Raw genomic sequence first — 27,889 nt, forward strand, 5'->3', positions numbered from 1 at the left:
CGTGACCAGGATCGGTGCACTTTGGAGAGATGTGTGTAATCTCGTTGTGTTGGGTGCAGAAGGCGCCAAGGGTCCACTAGTTCCAACATTATACATAGGTAGTCCATTCCCTTGCCCCTTCGCATCGCTCCCCAGGCCATCGCCACTGATCGATCCATACTGGGATCCAGGACCTGATTAAAGTCACCCATTAATATCCATGGGGCTGTGTCATATTTGAGTCCTAATTGTACCAAAGTGTGTAAGAATTTTGGATCCCTTGTGTTTGGCCCATAAATTCCACATATGTAGTACTCTTGCCCTAAGTAATTTAAGTGCACCAATACGTATCTTCCCTCTTTATCTTTTTCTACTAGCCTGGATATGCCGGGGATGCCTCGTTTTATAAGTATTGCAACTCCCCCTCTGCGGCCTCCTGCTGATGAGTAGTAACAATCTCCCACCCATTGTTGCTTTAATTTTTGATGTTCTATATCTGTAAGCTTGGTTTCTTGCAATCATGCTATTGTTGCACTATGTTTCTTTAGATGGGCCAATATTTTAGATCTTTTTACTGGGGAGGTTATCCCCGACATATTCCAGGATACCAGGCGTACCTTTGTTGGTCTAGCCATTGCCTTTATAAACATAGGGGCGAGGGCAAACCCTTAACCACTTCCAAGGCTCTGGGTCTCCCAGCCTAGACCCTTCACCTTCTAGCTTGGTGTCCACCTTGTGTTTGACTCTGTATCCCTTAGCTGCTATATGATGCCCCATTAAACCTGGCATAGATTGGCCCTCCCTTCCCTCCCCTCTCTCTAACCACCCCCCTGTCCTAATATCCCTTCCTTCTTGCTTTACCTTTTCTAGCGTGTTTGACATCTCACACGCAGGTCCGTTTGCTCCCGGTACCCCGCCCCCTCCCCCAAAATCTTTACATTGATTCTCCCTTGTTCCCGTTAACATTAATAAACCTTTTAACATTCTATTTTTACTTATCTGACAGTTGGAACTTAACAGAGTTTTGTCCTTTGCAACTGCCACAGTCCAAGGTATTGTCTTCTGCCGGCTGCAGTCCCCTTGTGCTTTTAGCCACCTCTAGGTTTCGATCAAACAAGTCACGATCCTCCTCCTGCAGAATTTATCCAACCCAGGGCGGCCTCTGCTGTTGTGAAAGATTTCCATCGATTACTCGTTTGAATCCTCAAAGTTGCTGGATATTGAAGTATAAATCTTTGTTTCTTTTCCACTAAGCGAGTGCAGGCCTGCGTGAAGGCTCGGCGCTGCGTTGCCAGGGTTGCTGAGTAGTCTTGAAATATTTTTATGGCACCGCCTTCAAACTTTGCATCTTCCTTGTTGTTTTTCTATGATCGAAGTACTGCTGCTTTCTGCGCATACCGATGGAATTTTGCGATGATCACTCTTGGCCTAGTGTTCCTCGCTTGTTTCTGGCCTATTCTATGCGCTCTGTCCAGATGGATTCCGCCGCCCTCGTTAGCCTCTGGGAACCGTGCTTGTAGCCACGTTTCTAGTGTAGCTTTTATATCTCCATCAGCCAGTGTTTCCGGGAACCCTACAAACCGCAGGTTTTCCCTTCTTGCATGGTTTTCCAAATCGTCCAATTTTTCTTGGTACTCCCTGGTCGCCTGCTCCAGTTTCGCAATGCTTTCCGCGTGCTCATTCTGGACATCTTCCACCTCTGATACCCGCGTTTCCAATTCACCTGTGCGGCGTGTCAACTCAGAGGTGAGTGCGGTAATCCCAGCGATTTGCTCAGATAATTTGGTGAAGCGCGAGTCCAGCGCTTGCACCACTGCGTCTGTGAGCTCTAACACCAGAGAATCCACGGGCGTCTGGGGTGGCGAAGCAGACGGCGATGTCGGCGCCATTTTGTTTTCCGCTCCGCGGAGTCTGTCGTCTTTTCTCTTAGTTGTTTTTGCGGCTGCCGACATCTTTGTTTGTCTCAGAAATTTGTCCATGCGCTCCTGCACCCCTACCGCTTTATATTTTGGTTCTTGGGGGATCGCAATCCGACATCAAACTCGGGTTAGGAGCGGGTTCCGGAGCCAACGATGAGACCCACGTCCACCGTCGCCTACAGCATCACGTGACCGCCCATGTATTTTTATTCTTAAGTGCTGAATTAAATCACTTCTATGCCACGTCTGTGGTATACCCTGGCAACAGCATCAAGATATTTAAATTGCACTTAGCTTGTAATTGCCGTAGAAAGCACTCTTGTCTTAACGCCTTTGGTTTCTGAGGGCTATTCTCCACAGCATAAAAACACTATTCAATTTTCAATCATTGACTAGAGTTTCTCAGATCACCGATAGCAGTGACCCTGAATTTAGTGCTGTGGGCCTTGAAGCACATGTTTCCTTGCAAGGATCTTTCCTATTTTGGTGGTCTCCTCAGTTGTAGGATTAAAATCAAGTGTTACAATTGACTGAGGAAACTAAGAAAAGTCTTGATTGGTGGTTGAAGAGTGTCACTCTCTTCAAAGGAAAGAGTCTGTTGATGCCGGACTAAATTCTAGTAACAATGGAACAAGCCTCAGTGGTTTTGGGGCTTTTGGGGGTGCATTGTGGCAACAGGTGAATTCAAGGTTGCTGGTTGCAGGAAGAAGCTTAGTGGCCAATCAGTTGCCTGGAAATGCTAGCTATTGTCTAGCTGTCAAAGAATTCCATCGTATGCTGCCAGATAATGCAATGGCAGTGGTGTATTAAGAGAGGAACGAGAAGTCATCAAGTCACAGAAGAGGAAGAATACAACAACAACAACAAAGAAGAAACTAGAGAATTCCAATACATGTCTTGGAAGACAATGAGGCATATTTTCAAAGCACTTAGCCTTCCAAAGTTCCATAGAAACCTATGGAACTTTGGAAGGCTAAGTGCTTTGAAAATATGCCTCAATGGTATTCAATAGGGTACAAATAACGATAATCTATAATATGGCCATTGAGGAAAAAGAAGTAGCAATAGTGGGCCATTGATGACTAGCATCCTAACAAAACATGATTCCCTGTGTGTGTGCTGTTTATTCTGTTTACAGTTGCTTTTAGGTATTTTTTTTGTTGTTGCACTATCCCCACCCCCCCCAATACACACACCTTTTGGTTGCGGTGTATCTATTGCTTCTTTTAGCACAGTTTTACTAACTCTAGTTTTTGTAAACTGCCTTAATGCCCCTTTGGATGATAACATGATATAACAGATGTTCAAAGAAACAAATACATACACATTATAAATATTAACTCTTAACTAAAAGATCAATAAGAGGTTGCCATGTTCTCTCCATGGACTGTGAGAGAGCTACAAGCCACTGTTCTTTCAAACTGACAAATCAATTGTATAGTATTCCACCAAAAAATGTATTACCCTCAGAGTTTGCAGCAGACATTTTGAAAGTTGTGCCAGCGTGGGCAGGAGCAAACGAGGATTGCTTCTGCCCGGACCTCACTGCTGGACCACCAGGACTTCAAAAGAAGACCTGGGGGGGGGGGGGGGGGGTGCTACCTTGTTTGGGTGGGTGGGAAGGCACTTGGAGGAGGATTTGAGAGCAGAGATGCAGCTGCTGTTGGAAGGGGGACAGGAAGGGTGTGCTGAGTGTGGCTGGGGGGAGGAGGGATGCAGGGTGAGTCTCCTTAGTATCTGTCTTTTTGGTTTTCTGACAATCTGTCAGTCCCAATTAAGTTGGATAACCGAGACTCTTTTGCAGTGATTTGACTTGTTCCATCTTTTCTTCCTAAAGTGATTTTCTCTTTTCATTTAAACCAATCCACCTCTCTGCCTCTTTTTATGGAAGAGAGAAATTAACAAGAGTCTACAGTCATGCATAAGTTGTATATCGGCAGTGTGTTGGAGTATCTTTAAGAGAACGGATGAGCTAAGGAAAACAGATAGGTTGATTGTTTTTTTTTTTGGAGGAGCCTGTAAGGCAGAATAGGCGTAACTCGCAGAATTAAGAAAGCAATTTCATCAGCTTATGTTCTCTGTGGGTGTCCAGTACATTCAATTTTAAAAACTCACTGTACTAGAGGTCATCCACTTCTTGGGCAGACCACTTTTTAATTCTGTCCCCTGTCCTCCCCTGCCATCCCTGTCCAGCGATTCTCCTCTCTCCCCTTCCCTCTCCTCTCATCCATGTCCAACGATTCTCCCCTGCCCTCCTCTCCATGTCCAGCGATTCTCCTCTCTCCCCTGCCCTCCCCTCCATGTCCAGCGATTCTCCTCTCTCCCCTGCCCTCCCATCCCCTCCCATCCATGTCCAGCATGTCTCCTCTCCCCCCTGCCCTCCCCTCTCATCCACGTCCAGCGACTCTCCTCTGCCCCCTGTCCTCCCCTGCCATCCATGTCCAGTGAATCTCTCTCCCCTGACATCTCATCCATGTCCGGCGATTCTCCTCTGCCCCATGTCCTCTCCTGCCATCCATGTCCAGCGAATCTCTCTCCCCTGACATCCCCTCTCATCCATGTCTGGCGATTCTCCTCTGCCTCCTGTCCTCCCCTGCCATCCTTGTACAGCAATTCTCCTCTCTCCCCTGCGCTCCCCTCCCATCCATGTCCAGCAATTCTCTCTTCCCTGCCCTCCCCTCCCATCCATGTCCAGCATGTCTCCTCTCTCCTTTGCCCTCCCCTCCTATCCACGTCCAGCAATTCTCTCTTCCCTGCCTTCCCTTCAAATCCATGTCCAGCGATTCTCCTTTCTCACCTCCCCTCCATGTCCAGCAATTATCCTCTCTACCCTGCCCTCCGTCCCCTCCATGTCCAGCGATTCGTTCAAACTCCAGCTCCCCCCCCCCCCGCCCTCCTTCAGTTCCCTGACTTTCCTTGAAATCTTTAATTTACCCGAAGTTGCGGCGAACCGGCAGTAAAAACAGCTGGCAGGCAGGCAGGCTTGCCTCCTTGTCGCTTCCCTTCCCCCTCAGCGTGTCCCGCCCTCGTGGAAAGGAAATTACATCAGAGGAAGGCGGGACGCACTGAGAGGAAAGGGAAGCGACGAGGAGGCAAGCCTGCCTGCCAGCTGTTTTTACTGCCGGTTCGCCGCGACTGGTTAAATTAAAGATTTCAAGGAGAGTCGGGGAGCTGAGGGAGGGAGGGGAGGGTGGGGGGAGCACGGGTGCACGAACGGAAGGGAGTGGGCACGTGAGCCGGACCTCACAAAAAAGGTGCCGGTACGCTGTACTGGCACAAAAAAAGCACTGAATACAATTTAAAGTAGTTATATATCAAACTTCCTCAAAGGTCACAGCACCACTTTAGGACCTCTAGGCACCTGAATTCTATAACTTATAACCATACACAACCATCAAAACATTTTAAAACAATTTATCTTATATACTGGTCCTAGTGTCATTGTGGAATATTTCTGAGCCTACCCTAAGCCCCCCCCCCCCCCCCCCCCCCCCCCGCCTGAAATGAGCTTCCCCCTTAAGGTAAACAAAATAATATTTAACTGCAGGTTACATTAAAGCTGTTTTCTTTGTTAGATTTAGAAATGTTAATTAGTCTTTTATGGGCTACTGCTTATGTTAGTTGAGATCATATGTGCTGCCACAGAATATACATCAAGTAGCTTCTAGCTTTGTGAAAGCTTGACTACTGTAATTCATTATATTTAGTTTTGACCAGAGATCAGTGAAGTGGGCTTCAGTTAATCTAAAATATGGCTACTAGAATTTTAAATAAGACTGGGAATAAATTACATTAAGTCACTGTTGGAGACATCACACTTCTTACCTGTTAGGAAAAGATTTTTTGTACTTGGTTTTAAAATCTGTCTATCATATTAGACCAGAGTATTTAAGTGCACAGTTGATTCCATGTACAAGATCATTAAAACTGTTCTGGGGAAAGACAGCTAGTATTGTCCCATTGTTATAAGTACATTTAGGGGTCCCTTTTACTAAGTTGCGCTGAAAAATGGCCTGCGCTGCTGTAGACGCATGTATTGGATGCACGCAAATCCACTTTTCAGTGCACCTGCAAAAAAGGCTTTATTTTTTGGGGGGCCGAAAATGGAGATGTGGCAAAATAAAAATTGGCGTGTGTCCATTTTGGATCTGAGACCTTACCACCACCCATTGACATAGGGATCTCACACGTTAACCAGATGGTAATTGTCAGCGCAGGTACACTGCCGATTACTGCCCGGTTAGCGCCGCTCACTGGAAATCTTCCGGCGCGTATTGGACGTGTGTAAAAAATTAAATTACCACCCAGGCCACGCAGTAGATGGGCGGTAGTTCTGAACTGGTGCGTGTTGGGTGTGCGTAGGTGCCTAAATGTGGCTTAGTAAAATGGTCCCTTAGAAAGTTAGTAATGTGAGCTTTTCAGGCTTATTTTCGAAAGAGAAGGGCGCCCATCTTTCGACACACATCAGGAGATGGGCGTCCTTCTCTGAGTCGCCCAAATCGGCATAATCGAAAGCCAATTTTGGGCGTCTCCAACTGCTTCCGTCGCGGGGATGACCAAAGTTCCCGGGGCGTATCGAAGGCGTAGCAAAGGCGGGACTGAGGCGTACCTAATAGATGGGCGTCCTCGAGCGATAATGGAAAAAAAGAAGGGCGTTCCTAACAAGCACTTGGCCGACTTTACTTGGTCTATTTTTTCTTAAGACCAAGCCTCAAAAAGGTGCCCGAACTGACCAGATGACCACCGGAGGGAGTCGGGGATGACCTCCCCTGACTCCCCCAGTAATCACTAACCCCCTCCCACCCTCAAAAAAACAACTTTAAAAACTTTTTTTGCCAGCCTGAAATGTCATACTCAGGTCCATCGCAGCAGTATGCAGGCCCCTGGGAGGGGAGGTGTGTGTGTGTCAGCGGAGGCATAGCGAAGGCGTGGACATCCTTCTTTCAAACATTTTGGACTTCCTGAACTCCCCCCCCCACCACAGGGATGGCCAAATTTCAAGGGAGTGGAGTGGAGGAATGGCCTAGTGGTTAGAGCACTGGTCTTCCAATCCAGAGGTGCCCGGTTCAAACCCCACTGCTGCTACTTGTGATCCAAAATCCAAATAAATAAATATAGGGGGTGTCGGAGGCATAGCAAAGGCATGGACATTCTTCTCACAGAAACATCCACATTTTGGACGTCCTCAACTGCCCGTTGCAGGGACGGAGGCATAGCGAAGGACGTCCTTCACCCATACTCTTAAAAAAAAAAAAAAAAAAAAGATGTCCCTGATGAGCACTTGGATGTTTTCATCTGGACTTGTGTGTTTTTTAAGGTTGTAGACGGCAATTTATTTAAGGTTATTTAATGGGCTATTATACATGCAGCTTGTCTGCATGTATGAAGCCGTCTTTGGTATGCGCAGAGCAGCCATGCATAACGCTTGGCTGCTCTGCACTGGCTTCCCCTCCTTAAGAAGAAAATCGAGCAGCTCCTTAAGAAGAAAATCGAGCAGCTCATTTGCATGTGATTTCCTTCATGCATGTCCGTTCCTTTCCGAATCGCTAAGGGATTGGTAAGGGAAGGGTTTTTTCTGTTCAGTTAGTGCATCTGGCTGAAGGTAAGGGAGCTATGTGCCTGGGAGCAATTTGTGAAGTCCACTGCAGTGCCCCCTAGGGTGCCCAGTTGGTGTCCTGGCACGTGAGGGGGGGGACCAGTGCACTACGAATGCTGGCTCCTCGCACGACCAAATGGCTTGGATTTGGTCGTTTTTGAGATGGGTTTCCTCACTTTCCATTATCACCGAAAATCAGAAACAACCAAGTCCTAGGGACGACCATCTCTAAGGTCGACCTAAATTTGCTGATTTGGGCGTCCCCGACCGCATTATCAAAACAAAAGATGGACGCCCATCTTGTTTCGATAATACGGGTTTCCCCTTGTTTCGATAATACGAGTTTCCCCACCCCTTGCTGGAGCCGTCCTGCGAGGACATCCCCAGGAAAACTTGGGCGTCCCTTTCGATTATGCCCCTCCACGTGTATCAAGGGCCAAATTTATTGAATGATATTCAAATGACTATTCCTCTGAACAAAATTATTGTGATTTTAGGGGGGAACAGAAAAATGTGATTGTTTAGGCAACCAAATTAGAGTGGATGATTATGAAATATATGTAACAGGAAGGATATTCTAAATCCTTTATTTTAAAATGTTTTTAAGCAAACTGTTCTATTATGATGTGTATCTGCTGTTTCAGAGTGGTTTGTTGACATGTTAAAAAAATTTGGGGGGGGGGTGGTCCTGCATTCTAAGGGGGTCTTTTACTAAAGCATAGCTCGAGTTTTCTGCAGCAGGGCCCATTTTATTCTTACGGGCCCTGCTGCAGATAACTCAAGCTAAGCTTTAGTAAAAGACCCTCCTAAGAGTTTTTAATTTCATATGGACTCTGTGGAGGATTTGCTTCTTATGTCCTACTTAGGATTTTCTCTGGTTGTTTCAGGCTCCACTCATGAAAAGGGACATATGCTTAGTTTGCTGGTCTTTTGCCCTCACCCTATGCCTGGAACAATCTTCCTCAACCCCTACGCTAAGCCCCCCTCCCTACCCATCGTCAAATCTCTGCTTAAAACTCACCTCTTCAATGCTGCTTTCGGCACCTAACCTTTAGAGAAATATAGTATGCCCCCCAATCTATCTGCCCTATCAGATTGACTCTACACTTGTCTTTTAGATTGTACACTTGTCCTTAGATTGTACACCTGTCTTTTAGATTGTAAGCTCCTTGAGCGGGGACTGTCCTTCCATGTTAAATTGTACAGCGCTGCGTAACCCTAGTAGCGCTTTAGAAATGTTAAGTAGTAGTAGTAGTAGTATGAAAAGGGAGATATGCTTAGTTTGCTGGTCTTTTCCTTAGTGATTTGTAAAAGAATTCTGTCTTGGGTCTCATCATTTTTGGTACGCTGGTCTAAGATTGTTGTCTTACATTTTTGCCAAATCTTTCCCATTTTGGAATCTTTGCAAGCACCTATTGGAAATACAAGCTCTTGCAGCTGGATCGATAGGTCAGAGACTCACGTCCTTAGTAAGGTGGTTTTCTTACTAGTAAGAAAATGTTTTACTAAGTTTTAGAGGGGACAGTTTTTCTGTTTCTCACTTGTTGCATAGGTTCTCGCTCCCATAGCGTGCCATGGTTTTCTGGGATGCTTGTTGATGGAAGTCAGACCAAAGTCTATTGAGCCCAGCATGTTGTCTCCAACATTTGCCAGTCCAGGTTATAAATACCTGTTGATCCCAAAAAGTATATTTATTTCTCATACTTAATTTGCAGGGATATGCTGTGGCTCTCACAAGTGCACCTGAATAATAACCTTTTATGAACGTTTCCTCTAGGAAGTTGTCCAAATGTTTTAAATCCTTCTAGGTTGCTCTCCTTGACCACATCCTCTAGCAACAAATTCCACAGCATAATTTTGTGCTGCATGAAGAAATACCACCTGTATTTTGTTTACAATCTGCTGGTTGTTAGTTTCATGGAGCATCCTTTAGTTTTTGTTTATTAGGTTAAAAAGTTATTGTATATTGAACTGTTTGACTTATTCATGATTTTATAAACTTCTATCATATCCCGTCTGTTTTTTCCAAATTGAAGAGCCCTAACCTATTTACAGTAGTGTTCAGAACTTGTGCATCACTTGGCTGAAATTGTTTTTAGCAGTTTAAAACAAATTTTGAAGCTCCTTTCTGAGAAGTTCCGAGAGAAGAGGACATTTCTCCGAGGACAAGCAGGCTGGACATCATCACACATGGGTCGTCGTCCGCGACAGCCTAGGAGCTCCAGATTTAAAAATCAAAATTTTAAAACTTCTAGAAGCGATGAGAGCGAATGTGGGGACAACGCACCGCGCATGCGCGAGTGACTTCCTGCCCTCGATGCCCGCGCTCTTCCCTCAGTTCCTTTTTTTCCGCATCGCGAGTGAGTTGTTTGTTTTGGTGCTCCTCATGATTTTTGGCCCAGGGGACTTTTTGTTGCATTTACACGCTCCGGTTTTTTCCCCTTTCTTCATTTCTTTAAAAAAAAAAAAAAAAAGGTGTTTCCTTTCATCTTTTTTTTTTTTTTTTTTTTTTTAAAGTTTTTCTCATCTTTTTAGGTTTCCTTTCTTTTTTGTCGCGGCCGCCTTTAGGCTGCTTGGTCGTGTTCCTTTTTTTCCTTTTTTTTGTGCCTTTCTTATTGGCACCATCGAGTTGTGTGATTTTTCGACCGCTATTTTTCCTCCCATGTAATTGAGGACTCCCAGCGGCTTCAAGCGCTGTTCCCGCTGCAACTGGCTAAAGAGAATCCACAAACAGTGGAGAACTCAATAGATCCCACGAGGCGTGAAACGAAAAATAAAAAGGTGGGAAAATAAGCCAGGCTATCCAAAGACTGGAACCAAATTATCTTTTCTTAAAAAACAAAATTTATTAATCTTCAAACAAATAATAATGTAACAATAACATATTAAAATTGACTCGACACAACGTTGTGTTTCGGCCGAATGGCCTACATCAGGAGTCTATAAACATAAACAAACAATAGATAAATAAATTAAGCATATGGAAATAAATAATAATAATATGCAACAAGAATTATACTGAAAGAGGAACATATATAACCTTATTTGTCAAATTGAAATTAAATATAACACATCAAAGGAATCTCAAAACGCAGATAAAAGATTCTTTGACAAATAAGGTTAGTTTTTTTCCATTCAATTTTTTACCCCCATGTATGTATATTTTGATTTGTTTTTCCCTTACAAAGTTCGTTCAACATATTATTTGGCATATACATATATATACATGTATAGTTTTCAATTGGTTTTATATTAATAGAATTTTATTTCTTGTATTTATATGGTTCCTTTGATTTTCTTGATAATCTATATATGTTCCTCCTTCAGTAGAATTCTTGTTGCATATTATTATTATTTTTTTGATATATATTGTTTTGATATATATTTTTTTGATAATCTATATATGTTCCTCTTTCAGTATAATTCTTGTTGCATATTATTATTATTTATTTCCATATGCTTAATTTATTTATCTATTGTTTGTTTATGTTTATAGACTCCTGATGTAGGCCATTCGGCCGAAACACAACGTTGTGTCGAGTCAATTTTAATGTGTTATTGTTACATTATTATTTGTTTGAAGATTAATAAATTTTGTTTTTTAAGAAAAGATAATTTGGTTCCAGTCTTTGGATAGCCTGGCTTATTTTCCCGCTGCAACTGGACCATCTCGTCTACCGACCCTCACGCTTGGTGTCTCCAGTGCCTCGGGCCCGACTATCTTCCTGTGTAAATTAATGAAAAAGAGGACCCAGGTGGCTCGAGAGGCTCAGCACCAGAAACTTTTTTCAGTTTGGTCCGGTCCTTTGATGTTGGCATTGGCATCGGTACCGAGGTCGGCGGCATCGACGTCGAGGGAAGCAGCATCGAGAGGTCAGGTAATGGCTGACGAGAGATCATTCAGAGCTGGGAGCAGCGAGGCATCGAGTGGGTCTCCACCCGTCTCGACACCTACTGCTATGCAGGCCCCCTGGGACCGCCCTGAGTCGGACCCGACCCCGAGGAGGCATGAGGATTCCACGTTCTCCTCGGTACCGAGGAGTGTCAATGACGGGCATCAGGCGAAGGCTTAGAAGCATCGCCATCAATCTCCTTCCTGTCACAGTACCGAGAGTTCCGGGGAGCCGAGCGGGTTGGCACCCGAGAAGCGTCGGCGCCGGGAGAACCGCTCACCCTCCATTCAGGAAGTGCCGATGCGTCGGTTGTCTGGCAGCCAGGTATCGGCTCTCAAACCTCTTCAGATTCCGGCACCGACTCCTGCAACGGCCTCACAGCTTGTTCCGATGGCAGCCCTCAATGAGTGTCTCCGGGCCATGCTTCCAGGCCTTCTGGAAGAGATGATGCGTCCATCGGCCTCGGTACCGGAGGTGCTTGCGCCTCGGGTACCTACTGCTGAGACGGCATCTGGCCCATCTCCTGCGCGGAGGTCTCCGCCCTTGGTGCCACTTGCGGTGCCTGAGCCGGTTGCCACCTGGGTCGACTCTCCCTCGACGTCAGTGGAGTCCAGGCAAGGGTCCACTTTTCGACGCCCCTCACGAGGACAATCGATCCTCGAGGTCGAGGCAGGCTCGGGTTCGGGCTGCTCTTCGGGAGCTCCTGTCCGATACCGAGGAGGAGCACTGATGGGGAGAGAAGGAAGACCCCAGATATTTTTTGGAGGAAGATTCTCAGGAGTTTCCATCTGATCCTACTCCACCTATTGAGGTTAGACAATCTCCACCTGAGTGTCTTTCCTTTTCATCTTTTGTGTGGGAAATGTCTAGGGACATTCCATTTCCTATGGAGGCTGTGGATGAGTCCAGGGCCGAGATGTTCGAGGTCCTGGATTATCCTTCTCCACCAAAAGAGGTTGCAACGTCCCCCTTGCACAATACACTCAGGGAAGTGATGTTGCGAAATTGGTCTTGCCCTCTATCTAATTCAGTTGTCAACAAGAAGTCCGAGTCCCAGTACAGAGTCCACGGTGAGCCTGTGATGGTGAAGGCCCAACTTCCTCACGATTCCATGGTGGTGGACTCTGCTCTCAGAAGATTCAAGAGTACTAGGGGACTATGCTTCGGCGCCCCCGGGCAGAGAGTCTAGGACTTTGGATTCTTTTGGGAGGCATACGTATCAGGCTGGAATGCTCGCGGCCAAGATTCAAACATACTAGCTGTACACCAGCATTCACTTACGGAACTCGATAAAGCAACTGTCCAGTTTAGTTGAAGCTCTCCCTCCGGAGTTTGCTGAACCTTTTCATCAGGTGGTCAGGCAGCAGAAGGTGTGTCGCAAATTCCTGGCCAGGGGAGCTTTTGATACTTTTGACGCTGCATCCCGGGTGGCTGCTCAGGGTATCGTGATGCGCAGACTCTCATGGCTGCGTGTCTCGGACCTGGATCAGAAGACCCAGCACAGAATGGCGGATGTTCCTTGCTGGGGGATAATCTTTTTGGAGAGAATGTTGAAGATATGGTTGATTCCCTCAAGAAGCATCATGATGCTATGGATTCTCTCGCCCGCCGGACGCCTTCTGCTACTACCTTCTCTTCTAGGAGGTTTTTTGGAGGGAGGAGGAGTGCTCCCTATTCCTCTGGCAGGCATAGGTACACTCCTGCTTCCTGAAAGCCTGTTCAAGCTCGCTCCCAGCAGCCTCGCTCTCGTCAGCGGTGTTCGCCACAGGCCCCTTCAGCTCCACAGCAAAAGCAAGGGAAGGGCTTTTGACTGGCTCCAGAGCAGCATAACCGACATCAGTGTCCGTACCGGACGATCTACCTGTTGGAGGGAGGCTGATATTTTTTCGCCAAAGGTGGCCTCTTATAACCTCTGACAGGTGGGTTCCTCAAATAGTCCGGTCCGGATACGCTGTCAATCTGGAATCAATGCCTCCAAATTGCCCACCGGGAGCTCAATCCTTCAGTTCCCAACACAAGCAGGTACTTGCAGAGGAACTCTCTGCCCTTCTCGGTGCCAATGTAGTCAAGCCCGTTCCACCAGGGCAAGAAGGGCTGGGATTCTATTTCAGGTACTTTCTTGTGCAAAAAGAAAACAGGGGGGATGCGTCCCATCCTAGACCTAAGGGGCCTGAACAAATTCCTGGTCCGAGAAAAGTTCAGGATGCTTTCCCTGAGCACCCTTCTTCCCATGGTTCAGGAAAACGATTGGCTATGCTCTCTGGACTTAAAGGATGCCTATACTCACATCTCGGTGCTTCCAGATCACAGGCAGTACCTTTTATTTCGCCTGGGAACTCAGCATTTTCAGTACTGCGTGCTGCCCTTTGGTCTCGCATCTACTCCCAGAGTGTTCAGTTGTCGCAGCATCGCTACGCAGACTAGGAGTGCATGTGTTCCCTTATCTCGACGATTGGCTGGTGAAGAGCACCTTGGAGGCAGGAGTTCTGCGATCCATGCAGATTACTATTCAACTGCTCGAGCTACTGGGGTTTGTCATCAATTATCCCAAGTCCCATCTGATTCCCGTACAGAAATTGGAATTCATAGGAGCTCTGTTGAACACACGGACATCTCAAGCTTATCTTCCCCAGGCAAGAGCAGACAACCTTCTGGCCCTAGTGCCCTCAGCTCGAGCATCCCAACAGATCACAGCTTGGCAGATGTTGAGGCTTCTGGGCCACATGGCCTCTACAGTTCATGTGTCTCCCGTGGCACGTCTACACATGAGATCAGCTCAATGGACCCTAGCTTTCCAGTGGTGTCAGGCTACGGTGGATCTAGAGGATGTAATCCATCTCGCCACTGATTTTTGCAATTCCCTTCAATGGTGGATCATTCGCTCCAATCTGACCTTGGGACGACCGTTCCAAATTCCTCAGCCGCAAAAAGTGCTGATGACGGATGCATCCCTTCTGGGGTGGGGAGCTCATGTGGATGGGCTCCACACTCAAGGAGTTTGGTCCTTCCAGGAAACGCATCTGCAGATCAACCTCTTGGAATTGCGAGCGATCTGGAATGCGCTGAAGGCTTTCAGAGATCGGCTGTCCAATCAAATTATCCTAATTCAGACAGACAATCAGGTTGCGATGTATTATACAAACAAGCAGGGGGGCACTGGATCTCGCCCTCTGTGTCAGGAAGCCGTCAGAATGTGGCTTTGGGCGCGCCAGCACGGTATGCGTATCCAGGCTACATATCTGGCCGACAGGTTGTGCAGGATTACGCAACCTCACGAGTGGTCTCTGAACATGGATGTTGTCCGCAAGATCTTCTGAGCGTGGTGCACCCCCTCGGTGTATCTTTTTGCCACTCAGCACAATCACAAGGTTCCTCAGTTCTGTTCCAGACTTCAAGCCCATGACAAACTAGCGTCAGATGCCTTTCTCCTTCATTGGGGCACAGGTCTTCTGTATGCGTATCCTCCCATACCTTTAGTAGGGAAAACTCTGCTGAAACTCAGGCAAAACCGCGGAACCATGATTCTGATAGCACCTTTCTCGCCTCGCCCGATATGGTTCCCTCTTCTTCTGGACTTGTCTTCAGAAGAACCTTGGAGATTGGACTGTTTTCCGACCCTCATCACTCAGAACGAGGAGTAGCTTCTACATCCCAACCTCAAGTCTCTGGCTCTCACGGCCTGAATGTTGAGAGCTTACAAGTTGCCTCTTTAGGCCTCTCAGAGGGTGTCTCCCGAGTCTTGCTTGCTTCCAGGAAAGATTCCACGAAAAGGCGTTATGCTTTTAAATGGAGGAGGTTTGCCGTCTGGTGTGACAGCAAGGCCCTAGATTCTTTCTCGTGTCCTACACGGACCCTGCTTGAGTACCTTCTACACTTGTCGGAGTCTGGTCTTTAGACTAACTCAGTAAGAGTTCACCTTAGCGCAATCAGTGCTTATCATCAGCATGTAGAAGGTCAGCCTATCTGTGGACAGCCTTTAGTTGTTCGTTTCATGAGAGGTTTGCTTTTGTCAAAGCCCCCGGTCAAACCTCCACCAGTGTCATGGGATCTCAACGTCGTTCTCACCCAGCTGATGAAACCTCCTTTTGAGCGACTGAATTCCTGCCATCTGAAGTATTTGACCTGGAAGGTCATTTTCTTGGTGACAGTCACTTCAACTCGTACAGTCAGTGAGCTCCAAGCCCTGGTGGTTCATGCTTCTTACATTAAGTTTCATCATAACAGGGTAGTCCTCCGTATTCATCCTAAGTTCCTGCCGAAGGTGGTGTCGGAGTTCCATCTGAACCAGTCAGTTGTCTTGCCAACATTTTTTCCCCATCCCTGGTGAGGACAAGTTACATACCTTGGACAGTAAGAGAGCATTGGCCTTTTACGTGGAGCGGATGAAGCCCTATAGACAGTCCGCCCAATTGTTTGTTTCTTTTGATCCCAACAGGATGGGGGTTGCCATCGGAATACGCACAATCTCCAATTGGCTAGCAGATTGCATTTCCTTCACTTATGCCCAAGCTGGGCTGACTCTGGAGGGCCATGTCATGGCTCATAATGTTAAGAGCCATGGCTGCGTCAGTGGCTCACCTAAAGTCAGCTTCTATTGAAGAGATTTGTAAGGCTGCAACGTGGTCATGAGTTCACACATTCACATCTCACTACTGCCTTCAGCAGGATACCTGACACGACAGTCGGTTTGGGCAGTCGGTGTTACAGAATCTGTTTGGGGTTTAGAATCCAACTCCACCCTCCTAGGCCCTCTTCTGTTCTGTTCCAGGCTGCACTCTCACTTAGTTGTGTTTGTTTTTAGGTCCATCTTAGTTATGTCCTCGCCGTTGCAAGGCCCAATTGACCATTGTTCATTGTTTTCAGTGAGCCTGGGTGCTAGGGATACCCCATGCGTGATGATGTCCAGCCTGCTTGTCCTCGGAGAATATGAAGATACTTACCTGTAGCAGGTATTCTCCGAGGACAGCAGGCTGGACATCATCATAACCCTCCCTCCCTCCCCTTTGGAGTTGTTCTTCTCGTTTGCTTTTTATCTAACTGAGAGAAGCGCGCGGGCGGGAAGTCACTCGCGTATGCGTGGTGCATTGTCCCCGCGTTAGCGCTCGTCGTTCTAGAAGTTTTAAAATTTAGATTTTTAAATCCGAAGCTCCTGGGCCGTCGCGGACGACGACCCGTGCGTGATGATGTCCAGCCTGCTGTCCTCGGAGAATACCTGCTACAGGTAAGTATCTTCATTTTCTCTCGTAAGTGAACACTTATTTTGCTTTGTGCTTTGGGAACTTAAAGATTGGGGTTTAAAGGAGAAATTGTAGGTTAGTGATAGGCAAAATAAAAATATAAAAAGCAAATTTTATCAACTAATCTCCATAGTCTTTTCCACTTAGTTTTAAAAACTTTGTACCACAGCATTAACAGGTAGAATCTAGCAGGCGCTGCAGGATCTAGTTTAGTCTGCCCACCCCTAGGACAACTCTTCATTTATAGTCAGTTATTGTAATTAGGGTAACAAGCAAGGAGTGCTCTTACAGAGTTTTAAATACATTTTCATTACCATCTAAGAAGGAAACACTAAATAAATCATACAATATACTATATAAACTAAAAGACACTTTTTTATTAGGCTAATATCCTTAATACTGTAGCAAGTTTTAAATTATTGAAAAACTCAAAAACACTAAGATGGAGTTGCCAGTCCAGCAGCGAGAGGGGTGCTATCCAGTCTTTTGCATTGAGTATCACATGTATGTTTATTTCCCAGTTGGTGAGATGTCATATGTGTGTGCCCGATGCAAAGAGCTCCTATCTCTCAGAGAATGTGTCCGTTCTGTTGAGGCTAGAGTAGCAGACTTGGTGGAGCTGAGGGAGACAGAGAGGTACATAGAGGAGACCTACAGGGTTGTTGTAGAGAAGTCCCACCTCCAGTCTGGTAGCCCTTGTGCTACCTTGGAGGAGGGCGGTCTCCTAAAAGGAGAGCATCACCCTGATGAAGTAGGAAGTACACCTGTAGCCAGGACCTGCCCACCAGGGGATGTACTATCCTCTCGCACCGAGGATATGTCTCCAATTGCTGCCTGGGAGGGAAAGGTTAGGACAGTTGTTGTAGTTGGTGATTCGATCATTAGGCATATAGATAGCTGGGTGGCTGGTGGACGTGAGGATCGCTTGGTGACTTGCCTACCTGCTGCGAAGGTGGCAGACCTCACGCGCAGTGGTGTGCTGGAGCTGGCTCACACCAGCTCGCAAGAACCGGTTGTTACATTTTCTTCCGACTTGCGAGCCGGTTGTTAAAAAGCGTGAGCCGGCTCTCCTCCCTCCCTCCGGATCCGGTCCCTCACCGACCTGACTCTGAGTCACCCTGCCTTGTCCTTCGAATTCTTCAGGGCAGGCAGTCTTGCCTGCCCACTGCCAGTGCTGACTCTCCCCCGCTGCTGGTTCGCACTTAAAAAATGGCCGCCGAGACTTCCAGAGGCGGCCTCACGAGACTTCTGCTGAAGTCTTGGAGGCCGCCCTTGTAAGTCTCGGCGGCCATTTTTAAAGCGCGAACCAGCAGCGGGGGAGAGTCAGCACTGGCAGTGGGCAGGCAAGACTGCCTGCCCTGAAGAATTCGAAGGATAAGGCAGGGTGAGTCAGGTCGGTGAGGGACCGGATCCGGAGGGAGTGGGGGAGGAGAATTCTCTGAACAACTCGGGAGGGGGGTAGCAGGGGAGCGAAGGGAGTCGCTGGGCATGGGTGGATGGAGGGGAGAGAAGGGTCGCTGGGTATGGGTGCATGCAGGGCAGGGGAGAGGAGGGTCACTGGAAGGGTAGGCTACATTGCTATTTTTGTGTTGTGGTATTACCTGTTTACACAGAACAAAGGATGCCACTCAGATTGTGTTACTGATACTGATGGCCCCTTACACTGGCGTTCCGCTGAAAGACAGCCCATGTCTGGTCTCTTTTTCAAGGTTGACTTAAATTGTTAACACAATAAGCAGTAAAACATACCAATAGACAACTTAAGATATAAGCAAAAGTGAAACACATAAATAAGAAATGACATCTAATGGTTAGATTTGTTATCACACTTGTTTTCATTTTGTTATTCTTTCTATGCTTGTGTGGAGAAGGATGTTGCCCCCTCCCATACATGTTGAGAATGACTTGTGAAATTATTTCCAACCTTTCTGCATGTGGGTGTATATAGCTGATTAGTGAAGAACGCTGGCATTTTGACAGGTACTGTACAGTTGCTTAATCTCTTATGTTTGAAGGTATCAGTGTTTTAAGCAACAGTTGCTGGGTCTGTCTTCCCATTGATCATTTTTGAGAGGCATAATTCTTTGGATAAATTTTGAAACTATTGTGTTTCTTTCTCAGTATAACTCCAGCAATAATTTGCTGCTATTCCATTAAATTTTCAAGTAGCTCTGTTGTCCCTAGACAGGCATATATATGTGATTCTTGTCAGCATTTCATTGGGTTGGAAAGAATAAAAAGGGAATAAGCTAGAACATACAGGTGAAAGAATTTGTGGACATTCTGAAATCTTAATTGCTTTGATACTGAATGCTTTCACATGGAAAAAAATGTGAAAAATAATGATTCTTTGGTGATCTTTACTCCTGAGTGTTGGATCTCATTAATACCTGCTTATCCTTTACTTTAGGAAAAATTTGGTGAATACAACTCCAGTATACAGTTGCCTCCAAAGCAAATGGTTTGGTAAGAGTTCTTTTTTGCTCCTATTTTAATTTTGTTGAAGAGAAGCAGTGCTTGGTCACAGCTCCCAAAAAATACTTGTTCACCTCTTTTGCTCTGAATATGATTAAATATGATTATCAACATTTTACATTGAATGAATCAACATTTTGACTGGTGATCTGTTTTTGTTTTTTTTTTTTAATGATTACAAAAGTTTCGCTTTTGCTGCGGTGACAGATACTGCTACTCATTACAGCTTCCACATTAGAAGTTAGAGAGGAATGTAATTTGTAATTTACTGATTTTTGGGTGTAAATATTCTCTGTTTATGCAAAGAACATCTCTTTTAGCTATTTCTGTAATAGTAATAGCTGTTGTTCTGTTCTAAAAGTAATGATCAGTTTGCATTTGACAAACAGGAATAAGCATGATCTTGTATACTTGTAATATTATAATACTAGTGAAAGAGGCCTGTTTCTGACAGAAATGAAACGGGCGCTAGCAAGGTATTCCTTGGAGAGTGTGTGTTTAATAGAGTGTGTGTGATAGAGAGAGAGTGAATGTGTGTGTGACAGAGAGAGTGAGACTGGGTGCGAGAGTATTAGTGTGAGAATGAGAGTGCCCCGCCCCCCTCCCTGCCAGTTCCAGTGTCTGCCCTCTACCTCTCCCTCCCAGTTGCAGGGTCCGTGTGCACGCCCCCCCTCCAAGTTCCAGGGTCAGCCCCCCTCCCAAGGTCGTTGGCCCCCCCCCCCATCTCTCTCTCCCTCCCTCCCAGGGTCATTGCCCCCCCCCCCCCCATCTTTCCCTTCCTCCCTCCCATTTTCAGGGTCGTTTTGCCCCTGTCTCCTAAAATAAGTAAAACCCAGTCCCAGAAGTGAATGTATGCCGATGTCCTGCAGCTGCAATGTGGCACATGCAGGAAAAGCAAATGTATGAATGTGAAAGAAAAGGTCCCTTTGCCGTTTTGCTTTTTACGTTGTCCAAGTGTTGACGGTGTCAAAGTATTCTTGTGTCTGTGAGCGGATTGCTGAGACTCTCTTCCTCTGCTGTGTGTTGGCAAACGAAGAGCTGAAACGTTCCCTTTGTAGTAGGCAAACAAAACCGTTCTTTTTTTTTTTTTTTTCTGTAGAAATTCTTGTGCTCCTCTTCTCTGCCTCTTGTTCGATTACGACTGCAGGCAAAATTGTCAATGTGTTGCAAAGAAGAGGAAGTTTTTAGTGCTCTGTGTTCGAGAGGACGTCAGTCTGCTAAGCTGTTGTTTTTTTTTTTTTTGTGTGAACGGATTGCTGAGACTCTTTTCCTGTGCTGTGTGTTGGCGAACGAAGAGCTGAAACCTTCTCTTTGTAGTAGGCAAACAAAACGGGTTTTTTTTTTCCTCTAGAAATTCTTGTGCTGCTGTTCTCTGCCTCTTGTTCGATGACTATAGGCAAAACTGCAAGGTTTTGGGGCAGGGGGAGATGTCACAGTTCTGACTTCCGGTTTCCGGGCATGGGCAAACAGGATATCTCTGGCGCCTCACAGTTCCGGTTTTGAGGGGGTTTTGAGGCTTCATTTAGAACGTTGGGGTTGCGAATTATGTCCGGAAGGGGCGTGGCTGAGGGCGGGTCCTGAGTGGTGCATGAGTGAGAGTGAGTGTTCCTGGCAGCCTAGACTTCAGTGTTTCCCTCCCACAGAGTGAGCTTCAGAATGTTCCAGGTGAGAATTATTATATAGGATAATTACAGAATGCAGTGCTGGATAAATCCTGTGACCAGGTCACCATGACCCCTACTGATGAAGTTGCACTATGTTCTGATGCAGTCTGGTTCATTCTCCTATGATCTTCGACCAGTTCTGCTCTTCCAGCCATCAAAAAGACTAGACCAGAATGGCATATGGCTGCTGCCACCACCACTACCAGTATTCAAAAAACATCTCATATTGAGCAACATATGCCCCTTATATAAAGAGCTTCTGTCCTGTTGTACAGGGCATGAGATGTTCAAACTATGAAGCTCTGAACAATGGTGGTAGAAATGGCAATAATCAGCTTGCAGAAGGGTAGTATGTTTTAGATTCACCTCCTGCCAGCTGTGTATCTCTGGGGTGGGGATTTTGGTATCCAATTTGAGGGCTAGATTTTGGAGTGTAACTCCTTGATTATGGAGTCATACACCAAACTTTCCTCTAGTCTTGGAAGAATGTGTTAATGAATGTAATTTTCTTTTTTCCTTAGCACAGGCAGCAGATGAATCCATGAACTGGTGGGTTATGTCCGTCTGCCTGCCAGCAGGTGGAGATAGAGATTACTAACTGAAGTGAGTGATACTGGATGACCAGCCCCTCCATCAGCCAGTATACCTCTATCTCCAGCAGGTAGTGGACAACTTCTTACCAGCTCCTGGATTCTTCGCATTTGGGCATCTCTGGGAGTGATTGGCCTTTGGGTACCATCCTTAGAGGCATACCTCTTTTCAGTCCCTGTTTCACCATGTGTCCCCTTGCATCCCAGTGTTGGCGGCTAGCTGTAATCTTCCACACCACAAAAAAAAAAAAAAAAAAAGGAGAGCAGGCATGGCACACACAGTATTTTTAGTGTCCCTTCTCCAGCGGGATGCCTTCACTCACCTGCCTGCCTGTCTGATTGGCAGATTTTCTCTGGGAGGTTCAGTGAACATAAGAGTAGTCATATTGGGTCAGACCAATGGTCCATCTAGCCCAGTATCCTGTTTCCAAACAGTGGCCAAACCAGGTCACAAGTACCTGGCAGAAACCCAAATTGTGACAACACTCCTTCCTTGTCATCTATACCAGACCAGTCCAGGCTAATGGGTTGTGTCCATCTATTAGCGGAAGGAGACAGAGAAAATAGTTCCAAGTAAACCGCCCCTTAAGGGTATCGTGCAGCCTGGAATGTTCAGTATTTTCTCTGTCTCCAAGCGGATGGTGGATGGAACGTGCAGCTGCTCTGAATTGCTGGCTGGTAGCTCCTCTCCCAGATTCTTCTGGTGACAGTGGAGCCAGGGGTGTGCTGCTAGCCGTGTTGGGGCTAGTTTTAGATGATACTCAGTGGTCCTGAGTTCCTCATCTGCCAGCTAGGGTGATATCCAGTGACCCTGGTTCCCTCCCCTCCCCTGTCTGTCTTTCTAGCAGGGTGATGGTTAATTGTGGCATGGAGTAACTTGTCTCCCCTGTGGGGTTCTTCTCTTCTGTGGTGGTAGGTATATCTGAATTTCTGCCTCTGAGGTAAGCCTTTATTTATTCCTGTCACTAGTGAAGAAGGTTGTTTATAAAATAAAAAAAAGGAAACTTTGTTTTTTCCCTCCTTTTCTGCCTCAGAGGCAGTGTTGCCAGGTGGGCGGTTTTACTGCCCAATTGGGCGGTTTTCCGCGACCCGCCGCGGGAAATTTTTGCCCGCGGCGGGTTGCGGGTTTTTGGGCTTCAGGGCGGTTTTTTCAGCCGCGGGGGGGCGGGGTTAGTGACGTTTTTGGGAGGGGTTAGTGACGTTTTGGGCGGGGTTAGTGACGTGGGAGGCGGGCCGATGACGTGGGAGGCGGGGCCGGTGACGGCGGGGGCGGGGGTGATGACGCGGGGGTGGGGGTGTCAGGGGCGGGGTTTGTGTTTGGGCGGGTTTTGGGCTGTTTTTTGGGCTGGATTGGGCTGGAAAAAAATTTTCCACCTGGCAACCCTGCTCAGAGGTAAACCTTTATTAATTTCTGTCACTGGTGAAAGAAGGTTGTTTATGAAAAAGGAAACTGTTTTTCCCTCCTTTTCTGCCTCTGAGGTAAACCTTTTTTAATTCTTGTCACTAGTGAAGAAGGTTGCTTATAAAAAAGGAAACTGTTTTTCCCTCCTTTTCTGCCTCTGAGGTAAACCTTTTTTAATTTGTCACTAGTGAAGAAGGTTGTTTATAAAAAAGGAAACTGTTTTTCACTCCTTTTCTGCCTCTGAGGTAAACCTTTTCTAATTCCTGTCTCTAGTGAAGAAGGTTGTTTTTCCTTCTTTCTCTTGCCTGTTACCTGATTTATTTTCCCACCTTTGGCCCACCTTTCTAGGGGGCCACTTGCGAAGTTTCTTTTAATTTCGCTGGCCAGCGTCTTCGGATCTTGGAGCCTTCTGAGCTGGTACCAGTTGCTTTGATTTTTTTTGTGGGGCACGGCTCGTGCCTGGTTCATGAAACTCAGTTGTTTTTCTCCTCTTCACGGTCCTAGAGGGTGGCCCCGTTGCTGGAACTTGTACCTTTGCGGTTCGGAGTTCTTAGTCTGCCGTTTCCAAGTGGGGGAAGTCTCTAGCTGGCTCTGTTTGGCTGCAGGCTCGGCCTTTTTAGTCCAGGGCTATTTTATCATTCCTGTCAGCCTTACACGGCTGTTGGTCAGTTCTTTTTCAGACTGTCCGATCTCTGCTGCTTCTGGCATCTGGCTTGAGACACCCCTGCTATTTGATTCTTGTTTTGGCAGCAGTTTTTCCTCCCTTTCTTTAGGGAGGTTCTGGTTCTCTCGTCCCCGTGGATCCCTCCTGTCTGCTCTGGTTTGTCTGCAGGGTACTTTCCTTCTGGTGGGGGTCCGAGTTGCCCTTGGTGTGCAACTACTAGCTCAAATCCCTCTTCTGAGTACCCTCGGGAGCGCCATTCTTGCCAGTCTTTTGCTTGGACTCAGTTCATTGTCTCTTTATGGGAATGTGCCTTTTTAGGACTAGTTTGCCACAGCTCTTCCTTGCTTCCCTTGCTTTTGGGCGGGAGTTTTAGCCTGGCACAGGCGGATTTTGCATTTTCTAGTTTCAGACGCCTCTCTCCTGGCACATTTGACACGCCTTCCTTTTTCTGTAAGGGACGCAGTTCTTTCCTACTGAGCAGATCTATTGCTGTACATCTGGATTATCGCCTCTTAGCGCTGCGCTTTCCTCTACTTTTCTGTGGGGAAGTGGCTCTGTTCTAGGTCTGGAGTTTGACTCTCCCTTAGCTGGTTTTTCCTCAGTTTGGTGTTAGTGGCCAGCTTCCTCTTTGTTCCTGGCCTGGCGAGAGTTGTTTCTTCCTCACTGCCTTTCGGCTGCATTTTGCTCCCTGTGGTCTGAGGATTCCAGCTCCGTGATGCTTACCTCCCTCTTTCTCTACGTTGACTGCTGCTCCGTATCGGTTGCCTAGGAGGGCGGTCATTGTGCCTCAGAGACCACTTGAGGACTGAGAGTGTCTCTTGGGGCACGGGGCTTTCTCTTGTAGTTTTAGTCCCTCTGGGCCAGGGGAGTGCAGCACCGGGTCTGCATTTCCACAAGTTGTGCTCCTTTCCTGTTGACCTCCTGGCAGCACCTTCTTCTCTGGCTCCATCGCTGCATGTTGAGCGCGGCTCCATCGCTGCATGTCTGCGCTTTATACACAGTTCCATTGCTACCGCAGCTTCAGTTCTGCAGGTACCTCTAACATCCAGCTCTTTCAGTGGGGCACTGCTCATCCTCTGTCTGTTACTCTCAGCTTCGTCTCTGCTTGTTCAGGGCATTTCTATCTTTGCCAGAGGTGTGCAACTCTGCCCGTGGTGCGTGGCTCAGTTTGTGTGCTTTGAGTGTAACTCCGTTTGTTCTCATTGAGCACGGATCCATCTCTGCCTGCCTGATGAGCGCAGTTTCTTTTCTGTCCATTGAGCATAGTTCAGTCTCTGACTGTGGAGCATATTTTCACCTTTGCCTGTTGGGCACTGTTTCACATTGTTCGTCAACCCCAGCTTTTTTCTGCGGGTTGGATGCAGTAACTTTTTTCAGCAGTTGTGGCATACCACAGTTTAGACTGCTAGACAAGGCTATCATGTCTCCTGTTAGCCACCATTTTTGTGGCACCTTTTCTTGCCGTAGCCTCTTGGTGGCTGGCGAGAAGTGTCTCCATTGCTGGAGTTTGAATTAGTCTCTGCTCCTTTTGTGGCTACTTGGCACCTTGGGGGTTTTTTCTCCACAGTGTGGCTCTTGACTCTCTTCCTTTTTTTGTCTCATTTTGTTCTCTTGGCTCTGTTCTTTCATCCCTAAGTCCAGAGCGAGCTGGTTGAGGAGTACTCTTTCTACGGTTGTACCCTGGTATGCTGCTGCCCTTTTCTTCGTGGTTCTCCTGGAGAGACTAGCGCTCCAGTTAGTTGGTTCTCTCGACTCTGGAGTCTCTTCTTGTTCTGTGGAGTTTGATTCTCTCACTAGGCGCGGGTCTGGGTGGTTCCTAGGCCTTGCTTCCTTCTATGAAGTGTGGCACACTGTTTGGGGTTGTGTACTCCTAGTACTTGTTAGGGTCGCTTCATCCGACCATACTGGACTCAAAAGACAGGGGTACGTAATTTTTCTTTTGCTCAGGACGTTTGTTTTACATCCTATGGCTTCAGTTCCTTTTCTTTTTTTTGATTTATAGAAGTCTTTATTAAGCATTTCGTAAACAATTCATTACATACTCAGTTCAGTACAATACAATATTCTTCATACACTATGTCTGACATTGAGTGAGTAACTACAAATCGCTCCTTGAATGAATGCTAATACAGTTACCTATTATACTTCAAAGTTTTTGTCAATTTTTTTTGTTATGCAAGTTCGAACACCCCCTCTCTTTCCCCCCCCTCCCCCCGTCTTTCCTTCCCATGTCATAAATACATTTATTATCCAGAGCACTTTGTTAAAAAGGGTTCCCATACCCTTTTCCATTTAGGTAGGGTTTTCCTTTTCGCAGCAGTCAATCTCTCCATCTCACAAATATAGCGCACTTTGGTGAGCCAACCCGCCATTAAAGGCACCTGCGGCGTTTTCCAGTTCCTGGCCAAGTGTACTTGAGCTGCTTGTAGGGAATTCCGTACCAAAAACCACTGATCAGACGTAATGCCCTCTGGGCACTTCCCATGCAAAAAGATCGCTTTTTTTGCTCATCTTGCGGTCCTGGTACTGTCGCCTATAATTTGCAGTCCTTTCGTACTCTGGGAGAGGATTTTCAACTTGGATGGCACTTAATTGAAGGTGGGATAGCGCGGAGCTCCGGGACTAGGCTGCCATTCAGCCTCGTGACGTCACTTCCTCCCCTTCAGTTCCTTTTCTAGTGTCTAACTCTTCCATTTTGGTAGCCTGGTGGTTCGGATATTTTGGAAATTGAATTTTTGGGTGAAGAGGTTGAGGGAAGTGGGAGGTTGTATAACTTGGCGTTTTAATCTTTATCAGCCAATACACATGGATGTTAAGGCCTTTTGTTGTTGTTTGATTGTTGATGGTCATTTTACACAGTTCAAAACTTTACTAAACATTTCAATTATAAAAAAAAAAATAAAGACTAACATCATAGTCGCAGAAACACTGCATAGCCTTTCTTACCAGCGTGTCTTGAGGTGCTGTGTTTTAGAATACGTCTATGGACTATTATTCCTGAGGATTATGATTAGGATTAGAAAGAAACTGGTGATTTTGGTAACCATTTGTTTTAAATTTTGACCTGTTCATTACAGACATATTGGTAGTTCTTCTAGTTTAACTGAGACACACACTGGATCTGCCTTGGGATGCCTGCAAAAATACATAAGAATACAAATTTACCCTGTGCTCATGTTCCCATAGGTGTACAAGACCCCGGAGTAAGCAGCATGCTATTGTACTGATGTGGGACAGACTCCTCAGGCTGGTTGGAAATTCTACAGAAAGCATTCAGTATCCTTCAATTAATGCTCTCTGAAATATGTATTGAGATATCTATTAGATTGTAAGCTCTTTGAGCAGGGACTGTCTTTCTTCTATGTTTGTGCAGCGCTGCGTATGCCTTGTAGCGCTATAGAAATGCTAAATAGTAGTAGTAGTAGTAGTAATATCGCTCTTTTGCAGAGCGGTATTGATAATATAGTAGGATGTGTTAGTGTAGTAAGCGATAGGCCCCGTTGTAAAAATCTTTGCTTATAATGAAACTGAAGTTTTGGTGTTCCAGATAATACTTGAAAAATTGTATTAAGCAATAATGTACTACCCCACAAATTCTATACATCGTGCCAAGATTTCATTGCAGAAGTCGAAGCATATCTTAATTAGTTAAGCTAATTAGCATTGATAATTGGATGTTATGCAATCAGCACTAATTGGCATTAATTAGAATTTACACGCATTATCCACTAAGCGTATTTTGCAAAGCAGTGTGTGTAAATTCTGTGTGCTGCCGAAAAGGGGGCATGGCTATGGGATTGGAATGGGTGGGTCGTGGGCATTCCAGAAAACTACGTACAGGTTATAGAGTACACCTACTCAGCACTTAACTTAGGCGTCAGCATTTACACCAAGTTTTACTTGGCATAAATGGTCGCACCTATAGTTAGGTGCTGTCATGGTCACGTGGTGCATTCCCCATATACTGCATGGAAATTTAGGCTTATTCTATAAAGTATGCCTAACTTAAGGCATACTGTATAGAATATGCTTAAGTGAATTTCATTTCGTTGCCAAAATTTTAGGTGCGATACATAGAATCTAGTCCTATATTTATAAAACATATAACCTTATTATATGATGTATTCTGTCAAGTGAAACAGTGTATGGTGATATTTTTTGAGTGTTAACAATGTGTTCTGGTGCTTGCAGGGGCTGAGGGAGGAAGAGTGAAATAATAGCTGGCAGGTCTCGAAGATCTGGAGTAAAATGTGAACTCCTGTCACTTAAAACTGACTGCTTGAAATTTTGTAAATTGTTAAAAGCATTCTTATTTAGTGAATTCCTTGCTACTGTTGGTGATTGTTATTCTTTTAGTTAATTTGTTATTTCAAAATGAGTCATCTTACTGCTTAAAAGTTTGATGTAAGCCACATTGAACCCAAACTTGTTTAGGATAATGCGGGGTACAAATGCCATAAATAAAACTAC

The 27,889-nt window shown here is 46.1% G+C and overlaps 1 protein-coding gene across 1 annotated transcript in view; it reads left to right on the plus strand.

The window, feature by feature from the left end:
- The window catches only part of VPS16 (VPS16 core subunit of CORVET and HOPS complexes), a 926,204-nt gene that overhangs the window by 261,440 nt on the left and 636,875 nt on the right, over nt 1–27,889 (plus strand). The window contains 2 exon segments of the mRNA XM_030208841.1: nt 19,035–19,090; nt 26,606–26,695. Of these exon segments, the coding sequence (XP_030064701.1) occupies nt 19,035–19,090; nt 26,606–26,695 (146 nt within the window).

The sequence above is a fragment of the Microcaecilia unicolor genome, chromosome 7 (assembly GCF_901765095.1).
Source record: "Microcaecilia unicolor chromosome 7, aMicUni1.1, whole genome shotgun sequence".
Taxonomy (NCBI): Eukaryota; Metazoa; Chordata; class Amphibia; order Gymnophiona; family Siphonopidae; genus Microcaecilia; species Microcaecilia unicolor.